The following is a 26757-nucleotide window of genomic DNA, read 5'->3' as shown; positions in this document are numbered from 1 at the left end:
TAGGTCTTACATTTGGGTTTGTATCCATTTTGAATTAATTTTTCTATGTGGTATAAAGTTAGGGTCCAACTTAATTCTTTTAAATTAATTAATTAATTAATTAATACATATATTTTTGGCTGCGTTGGGTCTTCGTTGCTGCGTGCCGGCTTTCTCTGGTTGTGGTGAGCAGGGGCTACTCTTCGTTGTGCTACGCCAGCTTCTCATTGTGGTGGCTTCTCTTGCTGCGGAGCACGGGCTCTAGAGCACAGGCTCAGTAGTTGTGGCTCATGGGCTTAGCTGCTCTGCGGCACGCGGGATCTTCCCGGACCAGGGTTCGAACCCGTGTCCCCTGCATTGGCAGGCGGATTCTCAACCACTGTGCCACCAGGGAAGTCCGCAACTTAATTCTTTTGCATGTGGAAATTCAGTTTTCCCAATGTAATTTGTTGGAAAGACTGTCCTTGCCTCATTGAATGGTCTTGCCACCCTTTGCAAAAATCATTTGAGGACGTATGCAGAGGTTTATTTCTGGGCTCCACAGGGGCTAGTTTTTGAATTTATGTGATCAGGTGATGACCGTGGCAAGACAGGAGCCAGGTTTCTTGCTTGTATGACCAGATCAGGTGAACAGTGTGTGGGGTGGGGCTTTGTAGCACTGATAGCAGGAGTTTGCAGCTCTCTTGAAGGCAGCTCAGACCTCATCCCAATTGTGACAGGTTGGATGGGTTGTGGTAATGCAGAATGGTGCTGAGTGGTATTATAAGTGGAAGCCCTAAATGCTGTGGCAGGAGGTGATCTATGTAGAAGTATGGGCAGAATTATTAAAAGGGAACTTACACACAAGAGGGTCTGTGACACAGGGGCTACACCTTGTTTCACACGATTTGTTTGGCTTTTGCTGGGTAGTACGTGACTAGATTTATTCACGGGGGGCTTTGAAAAGGGTCTCAAAAACTAGGATGCAAATTAATATGCTGGGGTTAGGTAGACTATGGGGGTCGAATGGCAGTGGCCAGCTGAAGCCAAGAGATTTAAGTAGGAGATACCATATCTCAGACAAATGGTCATCCATCCTAAGTTGTGGGCATCCGAAGAGCAAGGGCCGAGTCTTATTCATTCCAGCATTGTGTCTGGCAATATCTGGCACACAGTGGATGGATGCTTAATATATGTTTGAACTGAATTGGATGTAAGTCAAGAAAACAGCAATAATTTGAAGTAAGGAAACTTAACTCTTCATAGTTAGGAAAATTTCTTATGGCTAATTTAAAATATGTATATTATAGGAAGAGTGCATTTCTCCTCCCTTAAAAAAAGATGACTTGATCACCATCCTTTGTTTAAAAAAAACTATTAATTACCACTTATTAAGCACCAGTTATCTCCAGGCATCATGTCTTGCACTTGATGTGCATTATATTTAGTCCTTACAACAATCTTCAGGTAAGCAATATCATCTCCAATTACTGAGGCTCAGAGATGTTACGTGTCTTGTTTAAGGTTACACAGCCAGCAGGAGCGAAGCTAGGATTTATAACCAAATGGGCCCCATGTTTCTTCTCTTCTCTGAGAACCCTTTTTACCTGTTTCTACCTGGGAGCTATCATTCTCATCCTGTAGCATGCTCTTCTTCTAGGGTTAATAAACACATTTTCTTCAGCCTCTAATCATGGCCCTTGTAACAAACTATTACTAATCGTTTATCTGTCTCTGGCCTTTCCCCAAGTTCTCCATGTTCTTTGAGTTTGGCATCAATCTAGCATTTAAACACTACTGAGTGGGGGAAAAAATTACAAGTTTTGACTTCAACAAAAGAACTGAATCATCTCCCTTTCCATTTTACATTGGCATAGAAACTATTTTGCACTGATTCACATATTCACAAAAAGTCAAAATTTTAAAAAGTGAACAGATAAAAGGAACAATAACCACCAGGAATCCTGGTGACAGCTGGGTGGTGAGGTGTGGTTTTGTGTACTTAACACAGACAACTATGTGAAAAGGATAGCAGCGAAAAGCACTGAGCACCTGGACCAAGCATTTCTAGGTGCAAGAGCCCAGGCCCTGGCATTGTACACTCTGAGGTGAAGAGAGACAACAGGGCTCAGGAGGCAAAGCTGAACAAATACTGTGACATGGATTTTTAGTCTCCCTGTGGTTTGGAGCAGAGCAGCTCAAGGGATGGGTTGTGACTGGGTGCTGGTCTGGGAACTGTTTCATTCCCAGTCTGTGACAGGGTGAGCAGAGAGACCGAGTAAGGTTATAACTGATGAATCTAGTAAAAATCTTGGGCTTGTCTCTTTCCTTTTTCCTGTTCAACCCTTCATTCCCAAAACCTAGAGCAATGCCTGACATGTAGCTGGTAAGCACTGGCTGACAGCGCAGTAATATGGAGAGATTGTGGGGAGAGGGCAGAGACCAGGAAACAATGCCAGAAACTGGAGTGTATCTTTTTTTTTTTTCCTACTAATTCATCTTTATCGTGTTTTACAAAAGTACTGGTCTGTGACAGGTTGGAAACGGGCAAAACAAAACAAAAAGCAACTACTGGTCCTTTGCCTCGGATAGTTTGAGAAGTGCTGGTGTACAGTGAGTCAATGTAGAAGCGGTGCTTGGCAAAGTTGCTAGACCTCCTGGCCATTTATTTAGCAATCTAGTAAAGGTTTAAGTGTAGTAGGGTTCCTAGAATAAGTCACTGGTTATAACTTTGGAAATTCATTCTGTTTGCAGTCCCCGGTATTCTAACCACATACAAGTGTCAGTGCCTACCCTGCGGATTCCACCCATCACTAAGGCAGATGCTTACAGACCAGGTAAGCTGCCACAGGCTTACAGGTAAATGCTGAGCAGATGACTCAGCAAGTGACAAAAGGACAAAATAGAGTCCACTCCACATTGCTCGAGTCTCGGTAGATGTGGGGTATGCTTTACCCAGCACTTACAAAACGTTTAAGTAATTCCCACTCCTGTTGTTTCTCACCATGTGGAGGGACAGCAACTGGTCTCTTCAGTCCTGTCTTCCTCATTCCTGGGAGAGGTGAAGTGACTTGGCTAAAAAGTGAATTTGGGAAATGAATTAGGCATGTCTAAACTAGTCCTTTTTCACTCTCTCTTGGAAGCCAGCTGCTCTGTAAAAGGCTCTACAGGGGCAGACCCCCCATGGGTAGAGTCTCGTGGCTGTCCAGCTGTGGGTCTTGATTCTGGGGTTCAGTACTGGGGGGCAACTGTTTCCATGCACCCTGAGCCATTCTCTACTGTACCAGCTACATCAGTAATTAAGCTCATGTTTTAATCTTCATCTGTTGGCACCTCAGTCTCTCAGTTGGTTTAAAATGTGGGCAGGGAACACAGGAATAGTGCTTTGGGGGGCTTCTCAAACCTCACCAGGTGGTGGTGACTGCATATCATGGTATTGTCTCATAGGCTATTCTGGCCTGTATTCTTTACTTGCCCTCCATTTACTTCCTTGCAGAGGGTCAGCAGATCTTAATCACTTGGTGACTCTATTACATTGATACCTAATCTGTTCCCTTGTGCAAAGTAGGAGCTAGACCTTTCTCTGTCACACTGGGGAATGAGGACGATCTTCTGGCTTGGCCAGTGTCCCCTGCTGCCTGCACCTCTCTGGGCGTGTTTATCCTAAAGCTGTACCCCATCTTTCCAGGTTTATGAACATCAATAAACTCATACTTTGTGACATGCCGTGATGGAAAACAAGCACAAGGGCTCTGGAATCAAAAGTAAGAATCAGATAAAGCCAAGTCTTTGCTCTTCTAAAAAGTATCAAAGGGGCTTCCCTGGTGGGGCAGTGGTTAATAATCCGCCTGCCAATGCAGGGGACACGGGTTCGAGCCCTGGTCCGGGAAGATCCCACATGCCGCAGAGCAACTAAGCCCGTGTGCCATAACTACTGAGTCTGTGCTCTAGAGCCCGTGCGCCACAACTACTGAGCTTGTGTGCCACAACTACTGAAGTCTGCACACCTAGAGCCTGTGCTCCACAACAAGAGAAGCCACCGCAATGAGAAGCCCGTGTCTGCAACCAAGAGTAGCTCCCGCTCGCCGCAACCAGACAAAGCCTGTGTGCAGCAACGAAGACCCAACACAGCCAAAGATAAAAAAATAAAATAAAATGAAAAGTACCAAAAAAAAAGTATCAAGAACAAAATGTCTTAATGGCTATTTCTGTGATATAATTCAGGTAAACAGAAAAAGAGCTCATGGCCTCTGCAGCCTTCTTATTCCCAAGGCTCAGTGAAGTCTTTCTTTGGTTCTTCCTGAGCCAGGCTAGGAGGCATTTAAGTTTACAGTCTAGTTCTCTGGGGTTCAGTTTCAAGTCACTCTTGCTACAAACTTCTCTGACCTCGCATTTTTCTTTGGGTCACTGGAACAGTATTTGGCTATTCTGCCTGTGAACACTGCCCACTTTCTCTAGGCCAGTGTGCCAGACGCTTCTGCTGGTAGCCTTTCCTAATGGTGACTGTTTCTGTGTGTCTGGCTGAGCTTTAGAGGAATGACTGACCCTAGATTCCGCTGTCATCATATTGACATGGTACGCTTCCTCAAACGGACCTTGTCTATGCCAATAACTTTGTCTGTAACTCCCCCCCATATGGTATTTTATTTGCCATATTATTTTATATTATAGATTAAGTCCTTAAAGACAACGCCCACCCCGATGTAGTTAAGACATTTGTCAGTCAAGGTTTTCTATTTTATCATTTAACTAACCTTTTACATTAAACATCTTTTAGGGCTTCCCTGGTGGCGCAGCGGTTGAGAGTCCGCCTGCCGATGCAGGGGACATGGGTTCGTGCCCCGGTCCGGGAAGATCCCACATGCCGCGGAGCGGCTGGGCCTGTGAGCCATGGCCGCTGAGCCTGTGCGTCCAGAATCTGCGCTCCGCAACGGGAGAGGCCACAACAGTGAGAGGCCCGCATACCGCAAAAATAAATAAATAAATAAAAATCTTTTCATGTAAAGAATGCATTAATATATAAAAATATAGGCTCCAGGTTTAGAAAGCCACTCTCTTTGGAAAGTTACTGACACTTCATAACAAACTATAATAAATACCCCAAGGCAGGATGAATCAAGAGTAACTTACATTCATATATAAACATAACTATAGTACAAAGTTACATAACTAGAATAAAATTTAATGTAAACGTGCCAAAGAGAAGAAAGCACGAGATTTATAAAGCTTACATGCAGTCAGAAAATGTTCAACTGAGTAATAACCAAAGCTTCATTAACTTGGCAGTCTTGGGGACTTAGAAAGTGAGGTAGCTCAAGCCAAATTCCTTGGGTGTTACAGTTCCTCCTGTCCCAGGCCAGGCAACTGGCAATGGAACTGCAGTAGGGGTAAGCACTGCATGTGTTGTACATCGTTTTCATTGTAGGTAAAAACCAGCAAACAGGGAATTCTTTATTCTTAAGAGTTTCCCTGTGCCCATGATCAGCTCCTGCATGCACTTGGAGGAGAGACAACCCTATTAAAATGTCTTTTAAAAAGCTAAAGCTAAATGACTAAACATTAAAGCTTTGAGGAATGGGGGGGGGGGGGGACTTACAAGGAAAGCATCAGCTTGCTTATCCAGGGAATGAGCAGAATTTAATTCTCATTCCAGCATGGGGCTGCTAGGCACCCAGCTCCTTTCACTCTGGGTAGAAAACAAATCCCCAAGTTGCTACCGAGCCAAACTTTAAAGGCCAGTCAGGAAATGAGCAGCACTCCCGAATGGGAAAGGCTGGATCAGTGTTTTTTCTAAAGTAAACAAAAGATCTGCAAAAGTATTTCCTTGCGCTATTTGGCAAGAGAAAGAAGCACCTGGAGAGTGAGTTAGGAAGAGAAAGCCTATAAGACAAGGGAGTAAAACAAGGATGGTTATAATGAAGCTTTGTCTTTGTCTCACTAATCTCCAGAGCCCAAGTATTCTATTACGAAACAAAGCAGCAAATGAAGAGATGCTCAGAAAGACTGGTTGATTAAGAATACATTCATGGAGAGGATAAACAGAGTAAATGCTTTTCTGGATCCTGAATTTCATCTTTCATTTGGATTTTTTAAAAAAACCTTTAAAAATATCTTCCAGAGAGTCAAAGTGGAATATATACATTAAAATAAATGAGGGCTGTGAAGGAAGATGTATGAGCAAGGAGAAAAGCTATTATCCTTAGCGGCAGAAATTTCCTTGCTTCAATGCGGCATGTGACACGGGCAATTTCAGCCATTCTCTTTCAGTGCAAGTTCCAAATGCTGCTTAAGGGGACGCTGTTCCAGCTCACCTGAGGGAGTGCGGCGTAACTAAAAATGTATGGACAGCTATCACGTCTGTTCAGCAGGACAGCCTCAGGAGAAAGACGTTACTCTCAAAAGGCAGGAGGTGAGAGAAATGAGGCAGCAACTGCATAGTGTTCCTTGTGTTAAGTACACAGCATTAAAAAAAAAAACAAAACCATCAACAAACTAATGCAAGAGACTCAACAGCATCTCATCATTAATTTTAGGAAGTTACACAGTTTTAGAGCTTTTTCTCAATGAGAAAGGCTTAGACTTGAAGGGTGACTGCCCTTCCCCAAAGTTTTTTGAAACAACCAACAACTGATATATAAAGATTAAGTACGAAAAAAACTAATTTCTTTTTCTGCAATGAACTAGGAAGTGTCACATAAAGGAGCAATGGGTTGAAAACACTGCCAAAAAATTTGTGTAAGGATAACAAAACTCATAGTTTTCCTGGACACCAGCCCAAGTAGGAGAGATGTTTGGGGCTTTTTAGGAAGCAATGAACAGCTCACCTAATTTAGCAGCTAACACCTGATAGAAAAGCATATCTTTTCTGGAGTCCAGGCTCTACTTAGTGCCTATCTGCTGGAGAAAATCAAAGATAAAGACATAAATCACTGGGATGCCAAGGACACAGCTAACTAAATGCTATTTGTGACTACTTGAAGTCCATGTGCTCCTAAATATTATTTTTTTCTCCTTATGTAATGTTAACATGTATTTATCCATTCACCTGCCTCTAGCTGTTCCTGACTAAAGGTTAAGTGGTTGTGAAACCACATGCACCGCAGAATCCAAAGCAGCTGTTTTAAACTCTTGGACAGTGGTGGTGCCTTGTAGCTTGCTTTTGATGAGGTCCAGGAGCAGCTGAGGGTGAGCTGTCTTTGACTACCTGGAGGTTTTAATGCCCTCCATGCAGATCATGCCAACCTGGCTTGCCAGAGTTGGGGTCACTGTGCCCTGAGACACTTCAAGATGGTGCTCAAGGGAGCTGTGCTCTACCGCCACCTGGGCCCCTCCGGCAGGTGGACTTGCATTTTCAATTTGATGCTGTTTTTCTTACCCTCTGTAGGGACTCACACGCAGAACTATTATTACTTGCATGTTGCTGACTCATACGCAGAGGAAAAAGTAATTTTGTCTTAACACCTCTTCCCTGTCATTTAAGGCATATGTTAATGAAAGATAGATTTTGGCATCCACTCTCCTCTGCAGCTTTGAGGCCACAGTATATATTCATTATAAATGAAGATGCAACTGTTATTTTACTTCTATTTATATTTATAACTACACCAAAGCCAACCTGCAGGTAACTTTGGGCCTCTCAAATCCCAAGCCATATTCCACGGAATGCTCAACATGTCAGGCTTGAATTGGCATTATTGTACATACAATGTTTTAAACAAAGATGTTTTCACTCATTTTATTATTGACACTCCCTGATCACATATTTTAGATTATGCAGGAGCTGATCCCTTTGAGGGTTCCCCCTACCCCCTTGCAGTACAGACTGATTTATTTTCTTTAAGTGAGGAGTATGCAAGTGATGGGTGCTCTGTGTGCTCGCAGGGGAGCCAAGTGGAAGGCTGAAGCCCGAAGGGGGGTGGGGCGAGAGCAGAAGTAAACACATGCAGAACGCTGAAAAGAGTTGACTGCAAGCTTTTGCTTTGTCATTCCTCTTCGTTCCTTTCCTTCTCTTCCTTCCCAGTTTGTAACTGTGGATAAGTACTACCTACCTATTTCATAGAATCACTGGATCTAGAATGAGCTGTCTCCTTGAAGATCGTCTGATCCAAACTCCCACCCATTGCTATAATTCTCTGCTTGATTCAGGAGCTCTTTTTCTTCTCCAGCAGCTTTCCCAAACAGCATTTGAGTCTATCAATTAAAAGTGTACTGATGAGACTAGAGGTTTTGGAATCAGACGCTTCTGGGCCCAAATTGTGTTTCTGCCACTGACTTGCGGTGATATCCTAGGCAAATTACCCAATACCTCAGAGCTCCAGTCTTATCTGTTAAATGGTTACAGTAAAAACTAATTCATAGGAGTTTGAGGATTAAATGACGGAATAATGTGGTATATAAAAGTGTAGTGTATAAAAGACTTAGCACTCAGAGGTAAATTAAGAGCAGCTAAGCGATTCAACAGGAACTAGGACCCATGCTTCCTGTCTGACTTGCAGGCAATATTTTTCCATGCATTTTACTGTCTTTCTCACAAGGTCTCATAAAACCACTGAAAAAGTTTCTGTTGCTGGAGTACTCTGTATGCTGCCTTGTAGACTGTAAATACTGTTATTAATAACAATACCTCACATATATTCAGTGCTTTAGATTTTACAAGGCACTTTTCACAAGGAAGGGAGGTGAATACCCACACCAACACGTCTACTGATGACTAACAGAGGCAGAAAGCAGAAGAAGCAGAGGCTCAGAAAAAGGCCTATTAATGATGCAAATGTGAAGTTATCTGCACTTGTGAGGAGCATAACAAACATTAAAACCAATTAGAAGTAATAATGCGTGATATATTCTGGCTTCAGAAATTGGCTTTGATGAGTTGGAAAACCAGAGGAATACAGCCTAGGAGTCTGGGGGCAAGAATTTAAGTCACCTGATGTTGAACGGTTTACATGGTCCTGATGCCCCGGAGGGCAGCTCTTCGCATACGGGTGAATAATTTTCACGTACAAATATGTATAGCAACGATTTAGACTGCATGATGGTAGAAACCTCGATGTATTCAAAATTTAGAGACAACGCATATGGAACTGAGACAAGCAAAGCAAATAAGTTCTCAGAAGTCAACATTAACTGGGTGTTTCAATACGACAAATGTGTCATACCGAAATGCAAAACTTTTAATAATAGAAACCGCTACCTTGGCTTTCTCACAACCTTATGAAACAGTACTTCATGTGTGTGAGAATTTTTACATTTGGAAAATGCTCAAAAGTGAATTTTTATAAATGGAGGAAAACAGAGGGTGCATTTTTAATATAGCATCTTTCATTGTTTCTGTATTATAAAATGAAGGAACACATCTTTTTCTGTTAGAAAGAAAATAGTCCTTTTGAAATTCAGCTCCCTCAGCAGATGAAGTTTTAAATATCAAACTCTGCCTAACTGACTAGTCCTATCTCCATAGATGTGAGGGAAAAGATGAGAATTTCATGAAGTTATCAAATATTTTAAACTAATACCCAAGCAGATACATTTGCAACATTTCATGATTTCTTAATATCTATAGGCAATATTCCAAATCAGGTCTTTCTCTTATTTTTCCTCTGCCAAAAAACATCTACATTTTGTCTGGCAGCAAACTCTAAGTAGGGGGTTGATTCAGGTAGGCTAAGGGAGAGAAAGACTGACCAGACAAGCAGAAGACACTGATAGAAATGGCCCATTGAGCAGCCATGTGGAATAGGAGGTCTATGCTAGACAGAGCCCAAAAGAGCCCAGTTTGTGTCTCACAGTCCAAATTTGGTGGATGTATTTTTGAAGTTTCTAAAGGTTAACTACATGCTGTAATACATTATAGAAAGACACGGAGCAGCATTTTACTGTGCCAGTCAAGAAGCTGGCTTGAATCTGCTATTTAGGACAGAGAGAGACAGTACAATTTACATGTATGAGAATGTGGGAATAATTTTACCTTCTGTTGTTTTTAAAACCACCTTGGGCCATGAGTTTTAAATTGAGACACAAGAAGATCTGCTGGGGTTCCCATAGCAACATTAACTTATCTAACTGCCCTTGCTGTACGTAATACCTTCGTTACTAGTTTGGCTTTTAAATATACACTTTAATTAGGAAAACAACTGAGTTAAGAGTCCCAGGCAAATTTTGACTTTTACATTTACTGCATGTTTAAACAGAAACCTTGATATTGTACTTCTGAGGACTTGTTATCAAGGAAAATGTATGCAAAAACCTTCCGTGGTTCTCCTTGCCCTGATCTCTGACCTCACTGCATTCCATTCTGTTGACGACTCCTCAATCAATCTCTCTAAATATATTTATAACACACCATGGCTAGGATAAAACAGAAATAAACCAACCTCGGATGGCTCTAGTCCAGAGACCAGAACCCAATGCACCCTCTATTCAAGGCTGTCTATAGATGCCCTCCCCATCTTTTCTCCACTATTCCGAATCATGAATATCCATATCCCCACCAAACATACCTGTCTTCTCACCATCTTCTGAGAGCATATGTTCTAGGACTAGCCTGAGACCTACCTCCTCCCAGAACCCTGATTCTTTCCCTTCCATCCCACAGCTGATCTTTCTCTCTCTTCAGAACCATTATTACTACTGCTACCACCACACGATGTCTGTGACTGGGCAGCAACCCTCCCCTCTTTTTGATAACAGTGTCTTGATTTTCCTTCGAGGAACTTGCCTCCATTCCATATAGTCTGGTGGTGCCATCAAATAACCTGTCCTGCCCCAGTCTGTCAAAAGATGAATCCATGGGGCTTCCCTGGTGGCGCACTGGTTGAGAGTCTGCCTGCCGATGCAGGGGACACGGGTTCGTGCCCCGGCCCGGGAAGATCCCATGTGCCGCGGAGCGGCTGGGCCCGTGAGCCGTGGCCGCTGAGCCTGTGCATCCGGAGGCTGTGCTCCGCAACGGGAGAGGCCACAACAGTGAGAGGCCCACGTACCGCAAAAAAAAAAAAAAAAAAAAAGATGAATCCATGATCCACATTGGACCAATCATATGCTTCCAGGAAGTTGAATTTTAAGTGAGTTCAAAAAGGAAAAATAGTTGGAACTGATCATTCTGATGGTGGTCCTTTCAGGAGATTGTCCATGTCTTCCAGGTTTCTGTGGCTCATAATCAGTCAAGCATACCAGCTAGCTGATAAGCTCCGTATTTGAGTACTTGCTCACATGTTATCTTAGATCATGATTTAGAGGCTTGGGATGCACAGTTTGCTTTGCCAGCTAGAGCCTATTTATGCTCTCAGAAGACAGAGCTGGGTCTTTATTGTATTATTCCATATAATTCAGCACAATGTAAGTACTCAGTATACGTTGTATAATGAATGACAGACCAGTTTTAGAAACTCCATTTTTACCAAGTACAATTTGCAAGCCAATTTATGTCTTTTTTGAGGCAAGGTGGTAAATAAATTTTTAATTGCTACGATTTAAGAATTTTCTTGGGTGTGACAGTTGTCTTAAAGAAGGCTTCCAACTTGTACACCTAAGAATAGCCTGAAAATAATATTAGCATTGGTCATACTTCCCCAATTTTAGGAAAGGAAAGAGAAACTAAAATTCTGTTTCAGACATTAGTCTGTGAATTAAAGAAAAAGAAAGTTTTGGGACGAACAACGACAAAACAAAAAAATATATACTTTTGTCTTGGTCTTGTGACTTTCCTTGGAAACAAGGTGAGCTGCCTCTCTGCTATCAGTTAACAGTGGAGGAGAGTTCAACTGTGTTCAACTAATGTATAAATAAAGTAGATGGGTTTTTTTCACTTCTAAAAAATGGCAGGTTTCCGCTTCTCAGAATCATCTGACTTATATCGGTAATTTAACTGAATGCTTATAAAACTCAAAAAACAAACAAAATGGTTAAGATGTAATAAATCCAAACAAGCTTTAGCATATTACGTTTTGAAAACACAGAATACTGTGCTCTCTTCCAAATCACTTACGTGTGCTTAAAATGCACAAAAGAGCCCACCCATGGTAAACAGCAGGATATACAAATTCTCTTCTTCTGTCTTTTCAAAAATGAAAGATTTACAGAAGACTTTGAATAGTGTAATCCTCTGGTTTGTACCTTAACATGATACGTAGTTCAGCCATGAGAAAAGAGTGAAAATACCAATTTGGAGCTTTTTTGAGTGAAGGGTAATGGTTTCTGGAATTTTCCTTGAACCCAAACTCGGTGCATTTTCACTTTTTTTTTCCTATTAACTTGTAAGCGACGATCGACCAGATTTTGCTTCTCATTTAACCCAGCCTTGCAGAACATATCGTGGACTTCCCCTGTGAGACAAGAATGGCAGTCAAATGTATGATATGTGACTTGGGGGGAGGGGCAGTCAGGAACAATGGAACATTAATGGAATGAATGACCATCTGAATTTTCATTTATACCAAGAAACATTCTCTAGTACAAATTGGTGAAGGAAACCCATGACACCAAGTGGTTTTCTTCTATTTCACACAAACATACCAAGTATAAACAGTTGAACACAGCAGGTGTTAACAGATATACAACACTATAGGTTGCAGCTTTCAATATTTTGAAAGGTGCCAGATCTGAGTTTTTGTTGGTTTGCAGAGACCCCAAATGGCACATTGTAAAAGTACTCACATAAGTTTGGGCAAAGTCCTTGAATGAAGGATTCATTTTAAATGCTTTTTTAAAATGAGAAATTGACAAGAGATAAGTAATTTTCTATGGACTCTTAAAATCACATTCCCTCTTTTGGCTGTGGCACGTCATCAATTTTTTCATATCTGGGCTAACAGTACCTCTGAAATGGAAACTTCGTTAGGGTATGAGGATGAAACAAGTGATTCTTTAAATTGGAAAAAGATTAACAGGCAAAAAGGCCACTTCCAAGCTTTTACATAGAACAGTTATAATCACTAAGGTGTAAAGACATCTAATGTTTATTCAACTCTTGAAGCCTCATTTTTAGAGCTTTTAAGTTTCTCCCTGCAAATAATACCCAAGGAAAGTTTTTACAGCTAATTATTTCCTCTTATAGATAATCATACCTTTTGTAAAGAAATATGCTCTGGTACCATCGCCTCGAACATAAAAGTTTTCAGATAAACAATGCCCTAAAAAAAAAAAAGTGTGACAAGAGAAACTTAGTATTCCTTAAGAAAACCACCACCACCACTAACAACAAAATTGACATGAAATGTAAACACAGCATTCTTTAAAACACAAGAAAATAACTCCAAACTGAATATACCATTACCCCTTTTAAAACGAAGCTGAGTCTTATCGTATCTTCCATAGTCCCGAAATAACAGCATTCCCCCAGGTTTCAGTAACTTGGACAGTCGGTTTACAACACCTTGCATCCTTTGAAAACAAAGCAAGAGACTCTGTGGAAGTCTTGTTTTATACGTCACATTTAACCTCCTTAATGATAAAATAAGCACAGCTCAATGAGGCCAAAGAAATGTAAGCCACAAATATAAGGGGAACAAAACCAAAAATATTTTGTATAGAAAGAAAAAAGGACACCAACTTGCTAAATAATCAGATTCAAAAAGCCTAGAATATCAAGAAATCACCCAAATGACCAGAGCGGTAACTTCACAGAGCTTGATGTGTAATGTCAATGCTGAACTGCAAAACCACATAGACATTCCTGATATTAACAGCAAATTAAGGTAGTTCCAAGGCAGAAAAAAATGAAGTCGTTTCATTTTCCTTGCAAGATAAAAAATATGCCAGAACTGTCCCAATCAGACATACCTAAACGGGGATCACCTTTCCTCCAAAACTAGCTGCTTTTCCTCCTGACTTCTTTATTTAGTTCAAAGGTACTAAATTCACCGAAGTGTAACATCTCAGAGAAATCTTTGACTCCTTTTATTTTTCTCTTCTTCCACTATCCTCAGCACAACCATTTGGTCATCAAATTGTATGTCTTTTTAAAAAAACTACATATTTGGGCTTCCCTGGTGGCGCACTGGTTGAGAGTCCGCCTGCCGATGCAGGGGACACGGGTTCGTGTCCCGGTCCTGGAGGATCCCACGTGCCGCGGAGCGGCTGGGCCCGTGAGCCATGGCCGCTGAGCCTGCGCGTCTGGAGCCTGTGCTCTGCAACGGGAGAGGCCCCAACAGTGAGAGGCCCGCGTACAGTAAAAAAAAAAAAAAAAAAACTACATATTTGATCGTTTCTCTCTCTCGTATCCCACTGGTACTCCCTTAGTATACAAACTCCAACATCCTCAGGCTGGAAACAGAATTGCTTCTTAACAGGTGTTATTATTATCCCTGCCAATCCTTCCTGCATATTATTGATGAATTAGTATGCTTAAAATGATGGTTTTGTCAAATCATCCCTTTGCTCAAATTTTCATGATTTTATTAATCCACAGGATAAAATCTTAGTTTCTTATTTGAGCCCTTAAGATCACCTACAACTGACCTCAATCTTTCCAACATCTTTCCCACTACTTCCTAATCTGAAGCATCTTTAGCCAAACTGTTACATGCTTGGCTCTGAGCAGTCCATGCCTTTGCTCATGTGGTTTCCCCTCAAAGAATTCTCTCCTCCTTACTCTTTGCCTATTTAAATTCTATTCACACTCTAAGCCCCAGCTCAATATTGGGAAGCTCTTATTACTTTCTTTCTTTTACTGCTTATTCTACCCATCTGGTTCCCAAACATGACCCCTTGTGACTGGTTTTTTTTTTTTTTTTAATTTATTTTTGGCTGTGTTGGGTCTTCGCTGCTGCGTGTGGGCTTTCTCTAGTTGTGGCAAGCAGGGGCCACTCTTTGTTGCAGTGTGCGGGCTTCTCACTGCGGTGGCTTCTCATTGTGGAGCACAGGCTCTAGGCGCGTGGGCTTCAGTAGTTGTGGCATGCAGGCTCAGTAGTTGTGGCTCACGGGCTTAGTTGCTGCGAGGCATGTGGGATCTTCCTAGACCAGGGATCGAACCCGTGTCCCCAGCATTGGCAGGCGGATTCTCGACCAATGTGCCACCAGGGAAGCCTGTGACTGCTTTTGATTTAATGTTTTTGGTTAAGTGTTCAAGGCCTTATATGTGATTATGGTACAGAGATGACAAAGATTTCAGATCTCATATCAAGCCAAGTGACTGACATTGGCTGCCGACAGAGCTCTACTGCAAAGGACTCTTAAGACTCACAGGGAATGACAATCTACAAAATCAATTATCAATGTCTGCCCTGGGCAGAGAATGGTAAATGGCAGCCTGTGTACTAAGTCCTTGCTGTCTCTGCTTTATCCAAGCTTCTTAAAGCTTCTGAGCATACCTTATTTTAAAAATTAGGGGTTTTGATCAGATAATCTGTAAATTCCTTCCAATTAAAACACTGTTCAGGGACTTCCCTGGCGGCACAGTGGTTAAGAATCCGCCTGCCAATGCAGGGGACACAGGTTCGAGCCCTGGTCTGGGAAGATCCCACATGCCGCGGAGCAACTAAGCCCATGTGCCAAAACTACTGAGCCTGTGTGCCACAACTACTGAAGCCCGTGCCTTAGAACCTGTGCTCCGAAACAAGAGAAGCCACCACAACGAGAAGCCCACGCACCGCGACGAAGAGTAGACCCTGCTCCCCGCAACTAGACAAAGCCGGCACGCAGCAATGAAGACCCAATGCAGCCAAAAATTTTTAAAAATTAAAAAAAAATAAAAATTTAAAACACTGTTAAGTGGAATAACGGGGTGAAACAGTATGTCAGGTTATGAAAGAAATAAGCAGTAAGAAAATGAAAGTAACTATGAAAACAAGAGAGAAATGACAGAAAAAGGTGCCATGATTAGAAAAAAAGCTCTTTAAAAAACCTGGAACCTAAGTACATGAAAGAGAAAAAGAATAGTATTTTTCCTTGTTTATTTTATTACAGGTTATTTTCACACTGTGCTTATATCCTTAGAATTTGACAATTAAAGAAAACCATATCTAAACCTTAAAATATTCACTTTCCGGATAAATGTTTTACGTACAGAGAAAAAAAATCTCTTTCTGCAATTATTAGCAAAACAAGCATGAAACGAAAACACAAAAAAACAAACAGCCAAATAGTTCAAAATGTAGCCTCCTTCTGCAAATCCTCTCCTTCCAACTATCCTTTAAAGTCTGCGTTGCAGGTGAAGGCAAGAGGTGGGGAGCTGCTTCTCTTATCAGCCCATCTTGGGTCATAATGCAATTCCAGAGCCAGTTCCTGAGAAATGCAGGTGGGAGTGGCCTGCAGGTGAGATGGACAAGAATGGGGGAAAGCCCCTTTTCTTTTTTCATCTGACTTGGGCCAACTCTGCTATCCTCACCTATCGCTGGATGGAGGGAGAGGAGAAGGAAAAAAAGGGATTAAAAAAAAAAGAGTGTTTATTGACTATTCGATGCTTAGATCTTTAGAAAACATATTATACTTTTATTTCAATAACAGGAAGGACAGCTACCTATTTTTTTTGTAGCCTTCTATGGTTTACTCCCATTTAAGCTGGGACCCCAAGACTCAAGGTCTAGCTGAACTTCCAAGCTGGCAATAAGCCATTTTTCTAGAATCTTCCTGGGGCTGAATCTACTACCACAGTGCTAGATGACCCTAAAGATACTGCCTTACTTTTCACTTACTATTACCCAACTTCTACTCATTCACCTCATTTTTAGGTCATTTCCATGTAGGTAAGAAAGTAGCTACTGACATGATACATCTGAACTTATTTTATAATAAATAAATAGAATGAATATATGTACTATAAAAACAATCTTTCCAAGATATCTGCTTCCCCTTCTCTTTAACATTCAATTCAACTCACGACAAAAATACATTATCTAAACTAATTGAAGTAGACTTTTTGAGGTCTCATTTTGAATTTAAACATTTCCTGTTATAGGTGTCAGAAAATCTTGTTCACTATCCACCTACTCTATCCTTTTTACTATTCATCCTTTTAACTGTGAAACAAAATACATAGGTGACATCCTTCTACCAGTACCTGAATAATGCCAACAGTATAAACAGATTAGCAGAAAGAAATAGGTTATAGAAACTGGGAGGAAGTAACTTCATGGAACTTGATATATCTCACCAGGTGCAATTATATATTTCATTCGTTATTTGGAAATCTAATTTGCTTTTCCACAAGTAATCAAAGTGCACATCTCTGAATGAGAAGTGAAAGGACTGTAAAGGGTCCTAGTGACCTTATAATAGCAAAGAAGGAAGGACACAATACTCGATTTCTTTGGGAAAGAGTCACACTCACCAAACAAAAAGCGGTTGATGCCAAGTCCGTATCTATTACCAGAAGATCACGAAAACCCAATTTTAAGAAACATTATGAAGGCACAACCCCTGACACTTACCACATGTGTCTTAATACATACAAGGTGGCAAAATTTTAAGAAAAGTGATCATTTTAATTGCTGGTAATATCTCTTTGTGCTTCCTCTTTAGAGAAAAGCTGTATTTATTATTTCAAAACCTTATGTGAACAAAAATATTTAAGTCATGAATATTTAAATGATGGCACTAGGCCAATCTTAGATTATAAAGGTCCAAGGTTAATCTGGCAAATTTTGATAACCCCTAATTCCCTAGTGGGCTTCTTTAAAACAAATATTTTAAAGCCCATCGATAGACCAGTGTGAAGCCAAACAGATTTACAGCCCACCTCTTCATGAACATTCAGCAAGATGCTAAATCTAAGATGTTTGTTTCTGATCACCAATGTACAATTTCCCTCTCGGGAGTCTATTAGGCTGTTCTGAATTTGTAATTTCCTTGAAGCTCTGTCACTTTTAATAGGTATGTGTCTTGCCAGAAGATGCTTACTTCATTCTGACAGTGACAGAAAGCTCATTAAAGAAGTAGTGTCACCAGTTTCTTTCTGAAAGTCTGAAGAAAGGAAAAACTACATTTAAAAGGCTGCATATTATACATAATGTAGTTCATTAAATAATAAATTCAAGAATTGTCATTTTTGCTTTGATAGTTTTGAAAGCCACTCCTGATAAAGGGGCTGTACACATTTGCTCTGCCCTTTAGTCTTCATTTACCTGTCAGGATGAATGGAAGAGAGCACAAAGACGAGGAGAATGACATCCAGGATCCCATCTGGAAAAGGGTAGGGTAGGCCATCGTCACAAACGTCATGAACAAAGGCACAGCACTGGGCTGCTCTGTATGACGCGTGCGACTGTCATGATAAAGGAATGAAAAGACAAAAACAGTTGTTAGCAGACTTCTAGTATTTTTCTCAAATTAAAAACGTCAATTTAACTTCTCTCAAGTGCCTTTCTTCTATAAATTTGATTTTTGGATTAGGTATTCTGTTAGGTTATTTCAAGCTGTCATTAAAAATTAAGTCTAGCACTTGGACTTGATAACAAATATTCTTTTGCAATCCCTCCTTTCTTGAAAAGTGGAGTAGGGCAGTCTTTCTGAGTCAGTAGGCAGTGTTGCTGGAAGCCCACCCTGTGTTACTTCAGAGGCACTGAGATGGTCCTCGGTTCTCTCTCTCACTGCTTATTCCATGCCTCCTTTGGCATTAATATATAAATATCCTATAGTACATAATCAACATTAGGTAATGGTGATGGCTGTACAACTCTAAATATACTAAAAATCACAGGTTTGTATACTTTAAAATGGTGAAATTTATGGTATGTGAACTATACCTCAATAAAGATGCTATTTTAAAAAACCACATCCACACACAATTTGCCTATAAAAACAACGCTAGAAGGATATATAGCAAAATACTAACAGTGATTCACTCTAGGACTCTAAAAAAGCATATTATAGGTAAATTTTATCTTCCCCTTTAGGCTTTTCAGTATTTTAGAAAATGTCTACAATGAAAAACTATTAACTCTTATTACCAGAAATTATGTTCCATGTGTTTACTATACATTTTTGTTAGAATTTCCATTCCTTTTCCATTTCCTAAAATTACCTCTTTTTGCTATGATAATGCTTACTAGCATTTGGGAATTGGTCAAATAAGGCCCGGTTCCCACCACTGTTTTCCTTACAGTTGAGACATTTTAGATTTGTAATATATGCCTTTTCAGACCTTTTTTTTTTTCAAAATTTTTAATTTAATGAGTGCCTACTATGTGCCAAACTGTGTGTAAAGCTCTAGGGACATAAATATAAATACCACCTTGTAGGAACCACTCTCTTGAACTCTATATTAAATCCCAAACAACTTCTATTGTTTTAGGGTAACATCTTAGGCATCAGTTGATGATATGATTTGCAAAACTGTAAAAGCTCAGTTAAAAATGGTCACAGATTACATCTGATGCAGTTACATTAAAAAAAAATCACTTCAACAGCAAAAAATTAGATTTTTAATATAGCTCTCTTTAAAGAAAATATAAGGCATACCTTTACCAGCTCCACAGCTCCAGAAGCAAAATCACAACAATAAAGAAAGAACTCTGGAGCATTCCTATGAAAATGAAAGAAATATTTAAATCTAGAGCCCAGATATGCTGAAGCTACAGAAGAAAGGAAAGTGTAGGTTTGAATTTGTTAGTATTCCTTTAACAGAATTTTGGATGACACTTGGCTTGTTGTTTCTTCTTTTTAGACACTGTTCTCTGCAGTGGTGTGTGGATGCCTTCATGTTGTTTCTGAACCAACATTATCTCAAACACTTATCAATTACAGGGTGACTTTCAAATTCCTGCCCTGATTTTAAGGCCCTCCATTATGTGGGCCTACTTGCTCTATATCCCATCATACTCTCCCAAGGGAAACCTCCAAAGCCATCCATCAGCATTGCTCAATCTTCCTCCTGCCCCTCACAGGCACTCTTTCTTGTCTGCCTCCAGCCAGCGTGGCCTGTAACTCCTCTTAGCTTAGCCAAGTTCTATCCTCTCCAAGGACCCTCAACCCCCAGTTGCATTTACGTGCTGTTAAATATAATATTAATATGTTTATATTAACAGCATGTAAATACAACTTCTAAAAATAATAAAACACTAATATATTCTTATCGTTTCAAGTGATTGTCAAACTTTTCTTTCCTCTGCCGTTGCGGAGCACAGGCTCCGGACGCGCAGGCTCAGCGGCCATGGCTCACGGCCCCAGCCGCTCCGCGGCATGTGGGATCTTCCCAGACCAGGGCACGAACCCGTGTCTCCTGCATCGGCAGGCAGACTCTCAACCACTGCGCCACCAGGGAAGCCCGATTTTCAAACTTTTATTGAGCCTTATACATGGACCAAGCATTAGAATACAAAGTAGTAAATGAAACTGTCTAATAAAACTGTCTAGTAAGAGTATGGGATTTGGGAGCCAATTACACCTGTGTTTAAATCCTGGATTTGCCAGTTATTAACACTGAATTTGACTTAACTTCTCCGAGACTCAGTTGCTTTACCTACAATACGTAAATAAAGTAAGCAAATTCAGGGGTTTTTTTTTGGGGGGGTGATGTTTACCCATATGAAAATCCTGACTAATTTTAATTGGCCTCCACTGAACTTAGACAAGTTCTATTTGGTCTTTACCTGAAATTCAGTAACAATGGCTGAGCCATGGTTACTAATGGGCAGGCACATACAGCTGTCCCTTGAACAATACAGGTTTGAACTTCGCAGGTCCACTTACACATGGATATTTTTCAATAGTAAATACTAAGTGCTATATGGTCCGTGGTTGATGGAATCTGCGGATACAGAAGGAACCACAAATACGAAGGGTCGACTGTAAATTATTCGTGGACTAACCCCCCACATTGTTCAAGGGTCAACTGTACTTTGAATTTTGTGGGTCAGTACCCTTCCTAATCATACCTTGTATGCTATTAGCAAAGGATCCTTGCATCATCTTGCTTAGTAGTGTGTCTGAATCACAGAAAGAGATCAGTATGTCCTAAACAGTAATTATAGGTATGGTCCTGGCTCTTGTGGATTTTATAGCCTAGTTGGGGACATATACAATTTCTATAGAAGTGTGCATAAGGCAGGCACCCTCAGGTGAAAGTCTTAAGAATTTTGAAGGAGGGGGATGGCATTACTAAGTGGGAAGAAGGGGAAAGGGTTTAGAAGTGGGAGTCACATGCTAGGGATGAGAAGCAGAGTGGATTCTGAGAGCCCAGTGTGTGACGGGATATATGGGCTTTGAAGCACATAATTAGAACTTCCAATTTGATTCAGGAGGCATTTTAAGCAAGGAGGACTTCTAAATAAACACGGAACATAAGCACAAATATGCATTTAGCAAAATCTCACCCAGGCTTGCATTACTCTCAAATGCTACTCATTGATGAATACTACATTCATGTATAATATTCATATATAGTATAGTATTCATATATAGTGCCATTCTGTGGCACTAGGGGTTTGTATTCAAATTAAGATCTGTCCAAATAAATTAATGTATCATGAATAGGATATGGTTATGAAAAGTTAACCAGTACTGAATCAAAGTTAAAACTTGTGCTGCTTATATTTTCTCATCCATCCCATATAAAAATTGTGCTTTATTGCAGCATATATACCCTTATTGTTTCCTATGAAATCCATATATTTGTGACTTGTAATTGTTGGTTGGTCACACATGTTTGAAATGTCTCAAAAAACACTCAGATACATATAGTACTATGTGGTATGATGGCTAAGGGCAAGGGCTCTGAAACAAGACTGCCAAGGGTTGAATCCTGGCTCTACCACTTAGTTGGGTGACCATGGAAGAGTCATCTAATCTCTCTGTAATTGGTTTCTTCATCTTTATTTTTTAAAATTAATTCTTTTATATTGGAGTATAGTTGATTAACAATGTTGTGTTAGTTTCAGGTGTACAGCAAGATGATTCAGTTACACATATACATGTATCTATTCTTTTTCAAATTCTTTTCCCATTTAGGTTATTACAGAATATTGAGCAGAGTTCCTTGTGCTATACAGTAGGTCCTTGTTAGTTATCTATTTTAAATATAGTAGTAGTGTGTATATGTCAATCCCAAACTCCTAAGAGATAAATATGGCATCTAAGTTGGTTGTAAGGATTGAATGGACTCATATATGTAGAGTTTCTAGAAAGGTGCCTGACTCAAGAGTAAGCACCTAATAAATGTTAGTCATTCTTATTATTGTTGCTATCATCATCACCATCATCATTATCATCATTGTTATCATCATTAAAGGAAGATCTGCCTCTGCCTTCCAGGAACTTAAAACTTAAGAAATTAACATGGTTCTATAAATACTTCCATATAGCTCAAAATGCTTCTCTGGACACTGGCACATCTAGCTTTTATGAAAGGTATGCAGTCTATCTTTGGGTAGTAGTTACTAAACACTCACAAGATACAGAACAGTCTAGTAAGCTAAAGGAAGGCCTGTGCCATTTGCCATGTGTCCTACCAGACGGCAGCTTGACCTCTGAAACTGAATTCCCACTGCATCAGCAACCCAAGTTGGTCTTGTGATCACCCAATGACTTTCCAGAGCTTTTCAGTAAAATCGGCTGACTGCCTTGGCCCTTCTCCCAGCAAACAGGTGTAAATATCACCACTACCACCACACCACCAAGCACTCTCTTGGCAAGGGGTTTAAGAATTAAATGATCCTTGGAGAATGATATGACCTCTCAATTCCAGAGGTCTAATTATGGTAAAATATTCTAAAAATGTAAAACATTAATCTTATACTCTCCAAAAGTAATAAAACACAATTTCTGTGGTGGGAAAAAAAAAGTCTAATCCTCCCTTTGGAAGGCTAATCACTGGTTGCCTTTTAAAGATGAATTAATTATCTCAGGTTATTGAGCTACAGTGATTTCTAAAATATGAATATGAGGCAAAAAAAAAAAACCAAAAAGACATATCCACAAAGAAAGAGTCAGGGGGTGAGAGGCAAGAGCTTGCAATTATTAGTTGGAGGGAGAAGTAGAAGAGGGAAAAATACAACTAACAAGTGGGGAGCCAGAGGTATTAATCAGTCAGTGTGTACCAAGCTCTATCTATATTGTATTGTTAGGCTACCTGAAAAATCAGATTAGAGTAAAATATGCTCTTTACCTCAAGGAATATATGAATAGTAGTTGAAGAAATAAGACATAGAGAAACGATATGCTAAATAATAACTTGAGGTAAGTCATAAAGTAACACACAATCAACTGCCAGTGTAGTAGATTTATGTGTATTACAAGTTCAGAGATCACGGGGGTGAAGGAATCTGGCTACGTGGTATAAAAGTACAGGAAATTTTGGCCCAGAAATTGGAAAAGGGAAAACAAAGAAAATAAGTCCCGAAAGAGGAAGACCATTCAGAACTGCAAATTGGCCAGCACCACTTCTGGCTGGACACTTTAACTGGTAATTTGATGATATTAGGGAATTACTTAATTTTTATTATGTTAGGTTTATAATAGTAATGAAGTATGTCCTGCTTTTTGGAGATCCATCATAAGTACTTAAAGTGTCATGATGTTGGCCTTATGTTAATAACTGTTGAAACAAGGTGGTGGGTGTATGAGAATACACTGTATTACTCAGTTTTTCTGAATGCTTTTACATTTTCACAATGGAAAGTTAAAAAAAAAACTTTCTTAAATTTAAAAATAGGCATAGTGAAAAGACTGAAAGGAATTATAACAAAAATTCTGTCAGCAGCTATGCTAATGGTGGTGGGAATAATGGGTGATTCCCCCCAACCCATTTTCCTCTAATGGGAACGTTCTACAAATGTGCTTATGTTGATTTTATAATGGAAAAATAATGGGAAAGCTATCATGTAAACTTAAAAAAAAATAGGGACTTGACAGACCAGCCATAGGTAAAAGGTGTTAAAGTTTTGTAAGGTGTATCTTCTTCATCACCTACTAAAACACATAAGTGAGGTGGTGAACGGGAAGGGCAACTCAGGAGAACATCTTTGCTCCTATCCCCTACTTCTGCCTTTTTGAATCTTAGGGTTAGGTGCTATAACTCCAAACAATTTCAAGTCTAGATACAGTCATTTGAGAAGGTTTTATACTGGGTGTGGCTCCAGAAGTGATGACAAAAAAATGAGTTTAAAGCTTACACTTTATTTTGTGTAAGCTTTAAACTCTATTCTCTATGTGTAAAATGACACCTAAATAACCTGGAGGGGTAAATAAATCTCTAAAGTTCAGCAATTCCCAGCTTAGCAGAAGGATCCAACCTCTTACTCTCTTCTTATTCCCTCATCCACATAAACACAAGCTTAAAAAATTACTTCAACTCATGGTGGACAACCCATGCCTGTGAAACATTATTTTCAGAGTAATTCTCAGTTCACATGAAATTAGACACTCAGCCAAGACACTTCTTTTGAAATTTCCTTTAGTCATTGTTTATACAGGAACAAGAACACTACTGGCATATACATGACAACTTTTTCCCAGAATTTCTCAACCTCCCATATGTATGTAGAATTTTGTAGGAGAAAACTCTAAAACTCACTGCAAAGTGTTCAGAATTGGAAAAACACTATTCCCAGCACCACAGCCAACCTAAAATCAAAGAATAAACAAATATTATGAAAATAAAGTTAAATTTTCCTCACCAATGTCAGATTTTTTTATTAAAAAAAAAACTAAAAGAAATTTACTGGATCTCTGGGTATAGGAGAGTTTTCTAAACTCAAAAGCAATGAAGTAAATCACAAGAATAATATGCACTGAGAAATCTGGCTTATGGAAACATCTAAAATTTTTACATACCAAAACCCAAAATAAACCAAATTAAAAGGTGACAAACATACTGTGAAAAAAACATTTGCATTAAATATGATAAAGGGCAGAGCTCATTTTTTAAAAAGCATCTGATAAATAAAGGAAATAAACAGAACACAAAAGAAGTACAAATGACTTCTAAACGTTTAAAGAACTATATGACCTATTTAACAATCAAAGGAATGCAAATTAAAATAAGGTATAATTTTTGTCTAACAAAGCAGAAAGCACTAAAATAAGAATATTCCAATCAGTAAGGGTGTGATGAAACAGACCTACACTGCAGTGAATTGGTATTAGTACAACTTCTTAGAAAGCAATTTGGCAATATATTTTAACAGTACTAAAATTTTTAAATAAATTATGAACTAGTAAATTGAACCCAAATAATAAAAGAAAATGCAGAAAAGTCTATAACCAAAGAGGTTTGCTGTTGAAAACCTGAAAACAATTTAAATGCCCAGTCAAGTGAAAAAGGTAAGTAGAATCATAGTATTCCACATAGTAAAGTATTTTGCAGCCATGAAAATGTTTATAGAGAATTTTTAAAGATAGGGAAAACTGTTTATGTTATAATGTTCAATACAAACAAAGCAAAACCCCAAAATGCAGGTAGAGTATAGCTCAACTATACAAAACAGTATAAACGAAAGGAGAAAAAAGTCAGTTAAATGTTAATAGTGGTTAAATTAAATCCCTTGTTTATGGGACTGTAGATTATTTTATTCTTTCTCTTTAGCAAATTCTCTGTAAGCAGTATATATTATCTTTACAATCAGAAGGAAAAGGTTTATTTTTTAAAACAGAAAATCAAGGTCTACACCAGATTATAGCAAATTACATACTTCACTTATTTCTATTTCACCTAAAAGTGGGTAATAACAGAAAGATAGAAATTAAGGCCAAAACTTTATTGGTATTTAAAACTTCCTTCAAGTTAGAAATTAAAGTAGACAAATTAAAAAAAATTTAAATCACAAACTTAAAACCTGACTAATTAAAGATATGAGTCCCTTAAATAATTTTTATGCACAAAAGTATATGAACACTTATTTAATAGTTAGATTTGATCATTTCCCCCCTAAAAAATCTGGATCGTTATTAAAGTAATATGGAATGTACATTGAAAAATTTTTGCCCCTGCAGTACCATACCTCTAGGATTCTGAAAGTGGCGTTGCTACCAGGAAACAATTCAGTCTTCAGAGGTCCTTTTCTGTGTTCTTTGGAGTCTAGGTTGGAAAAATCAGATCCTGCTTTGTTTTGACCATCTGATGAGCCAGAAATTTCTCTATCATGATTTTTTTCTTCAGGCATAGTAGGGCAGTGCATTCTTGAGAAACAGTTTGCAGCATGAACTTTTACATGATTCCATGATAATTCTTTTACCTTCTCTTCAGTTTTTTGACCAACTGGAAGAATTTCAGGAAATTCCCTCAACAGCCAATTACGATCTTTGAAAAACTTATTCTTATGTATCTTATAAAATGTGTCCCAATATTTACTAGCTTCACTCTCATACTTCACTAAAATAAAGAGAAGAAAAAGGATTTATTTTACTATGAATTATATTTATCATTAGTTACTATTTTAATAACTAAATATATTTAATAATTAAATACTGTTAAATATATTACATATACTATTCACTTATAACAATTATATTTACTATTGAATAACTTTAAAATTATAATAATTTTTATTTATCTGATTTTTTTTTTAACTTTTTTTTTTTTTTTTTTTCGGTAGGCGGGCCTCTCACTGCTGTGGCCTCTCCCGTTGCGGAGCACAGGCTCCAGACGCGCAGGCTCAGCGGCCATGGCTCATGGGCCCAGCCGCTCCGTGGCATGTGGGATCCTCCCGGACTGGGGCACGAACCCGTGTCCCCTGCATCGGCAGGCGGACTCTCAACCACTAAGCCACCAGGGAAGCCCTTTTTTTTTTTTTTTAACATCTTTATTGGAGTATAATTGCTTTACAACGGTGTGTTAGTTTCTGCTATAAGGGAAGCCCTTTTTTAACCTTTTAAAGGTTAAAACTACAGAGTATTAATCCTCACAAAATGTGTCAATGTGTGGGTTATTTG

The 26757-nt window shown here is 39.3% G+C and overlaps 1 protein-coding gene across 6 annotated transcripts in view; it reads right to left on the bottom strand.

The window, feature by feature from the left end:
- The window catches only part of METTL8 (methyltransferase 8, tRNA N3-cytidine), a 123290-nt gene that overhangs the window by 63218 nt on the left and 33315 nt on the right, over positions 1 to 26757 (bottom strand). For 4 of the 6 annotated variants that reach the window (XM_073807582.1, XM_073807581.1, XM_073807584.1 and 1 more), the window contains exons 4-9: positions 25827 to 26197; positions 24401 to 24450; positions 19351 to 19414; positions 18015 to 18154; positions 13229 to 13335; positions 13020 to 13085 (exon numbers count right to left, since the gene is read on the bottom strand). In XM_073807582.1, the coding sequence (XP_073663683.1) occupies positions 13020 to 13085; positions 13229 to 13335; positions 18015 to 18154; positions 19351 to 19414; positions 24401 to 24450; positions 25827 to 26197 (798 nt within the window). Of the gene's footprint in view, positions 1 to 12114; positions 12279 to 13019; positions 13086 to 13228; positions 13336 to 15472; positions 16286 to 18014; positions 18155 to 19350; positions 19415 to 24400; positions 24451 to 25826; positions 26198 to 26757 lie in introns of those variants that run through there. The other 2 variants (XM_073807583.1, XM_073807586.1) reach the window with 2 other exon arrangements.

This window comes from Tursiops truncatus, chromosome 7, assembly GCF_011762595.2.
Source record: "Tursiops truncatus isolate mTurTru1 chromosome 7, mTurTru1.mat.Y, whole genome shotgun sequence".
NCBI classification, from domain to species: domain Eukaryota; kingdom Metazoa; phylum Chordata; class Mammalia; order Artiodactyla; family Delphinidae; genus Tursiops; species Tursiops truncatus.
The sequence above is the reverse complement of the archived record's forward strand: the minus strand, read 5'-3'. Positions and strand labels throughout refer to the sequence as shown.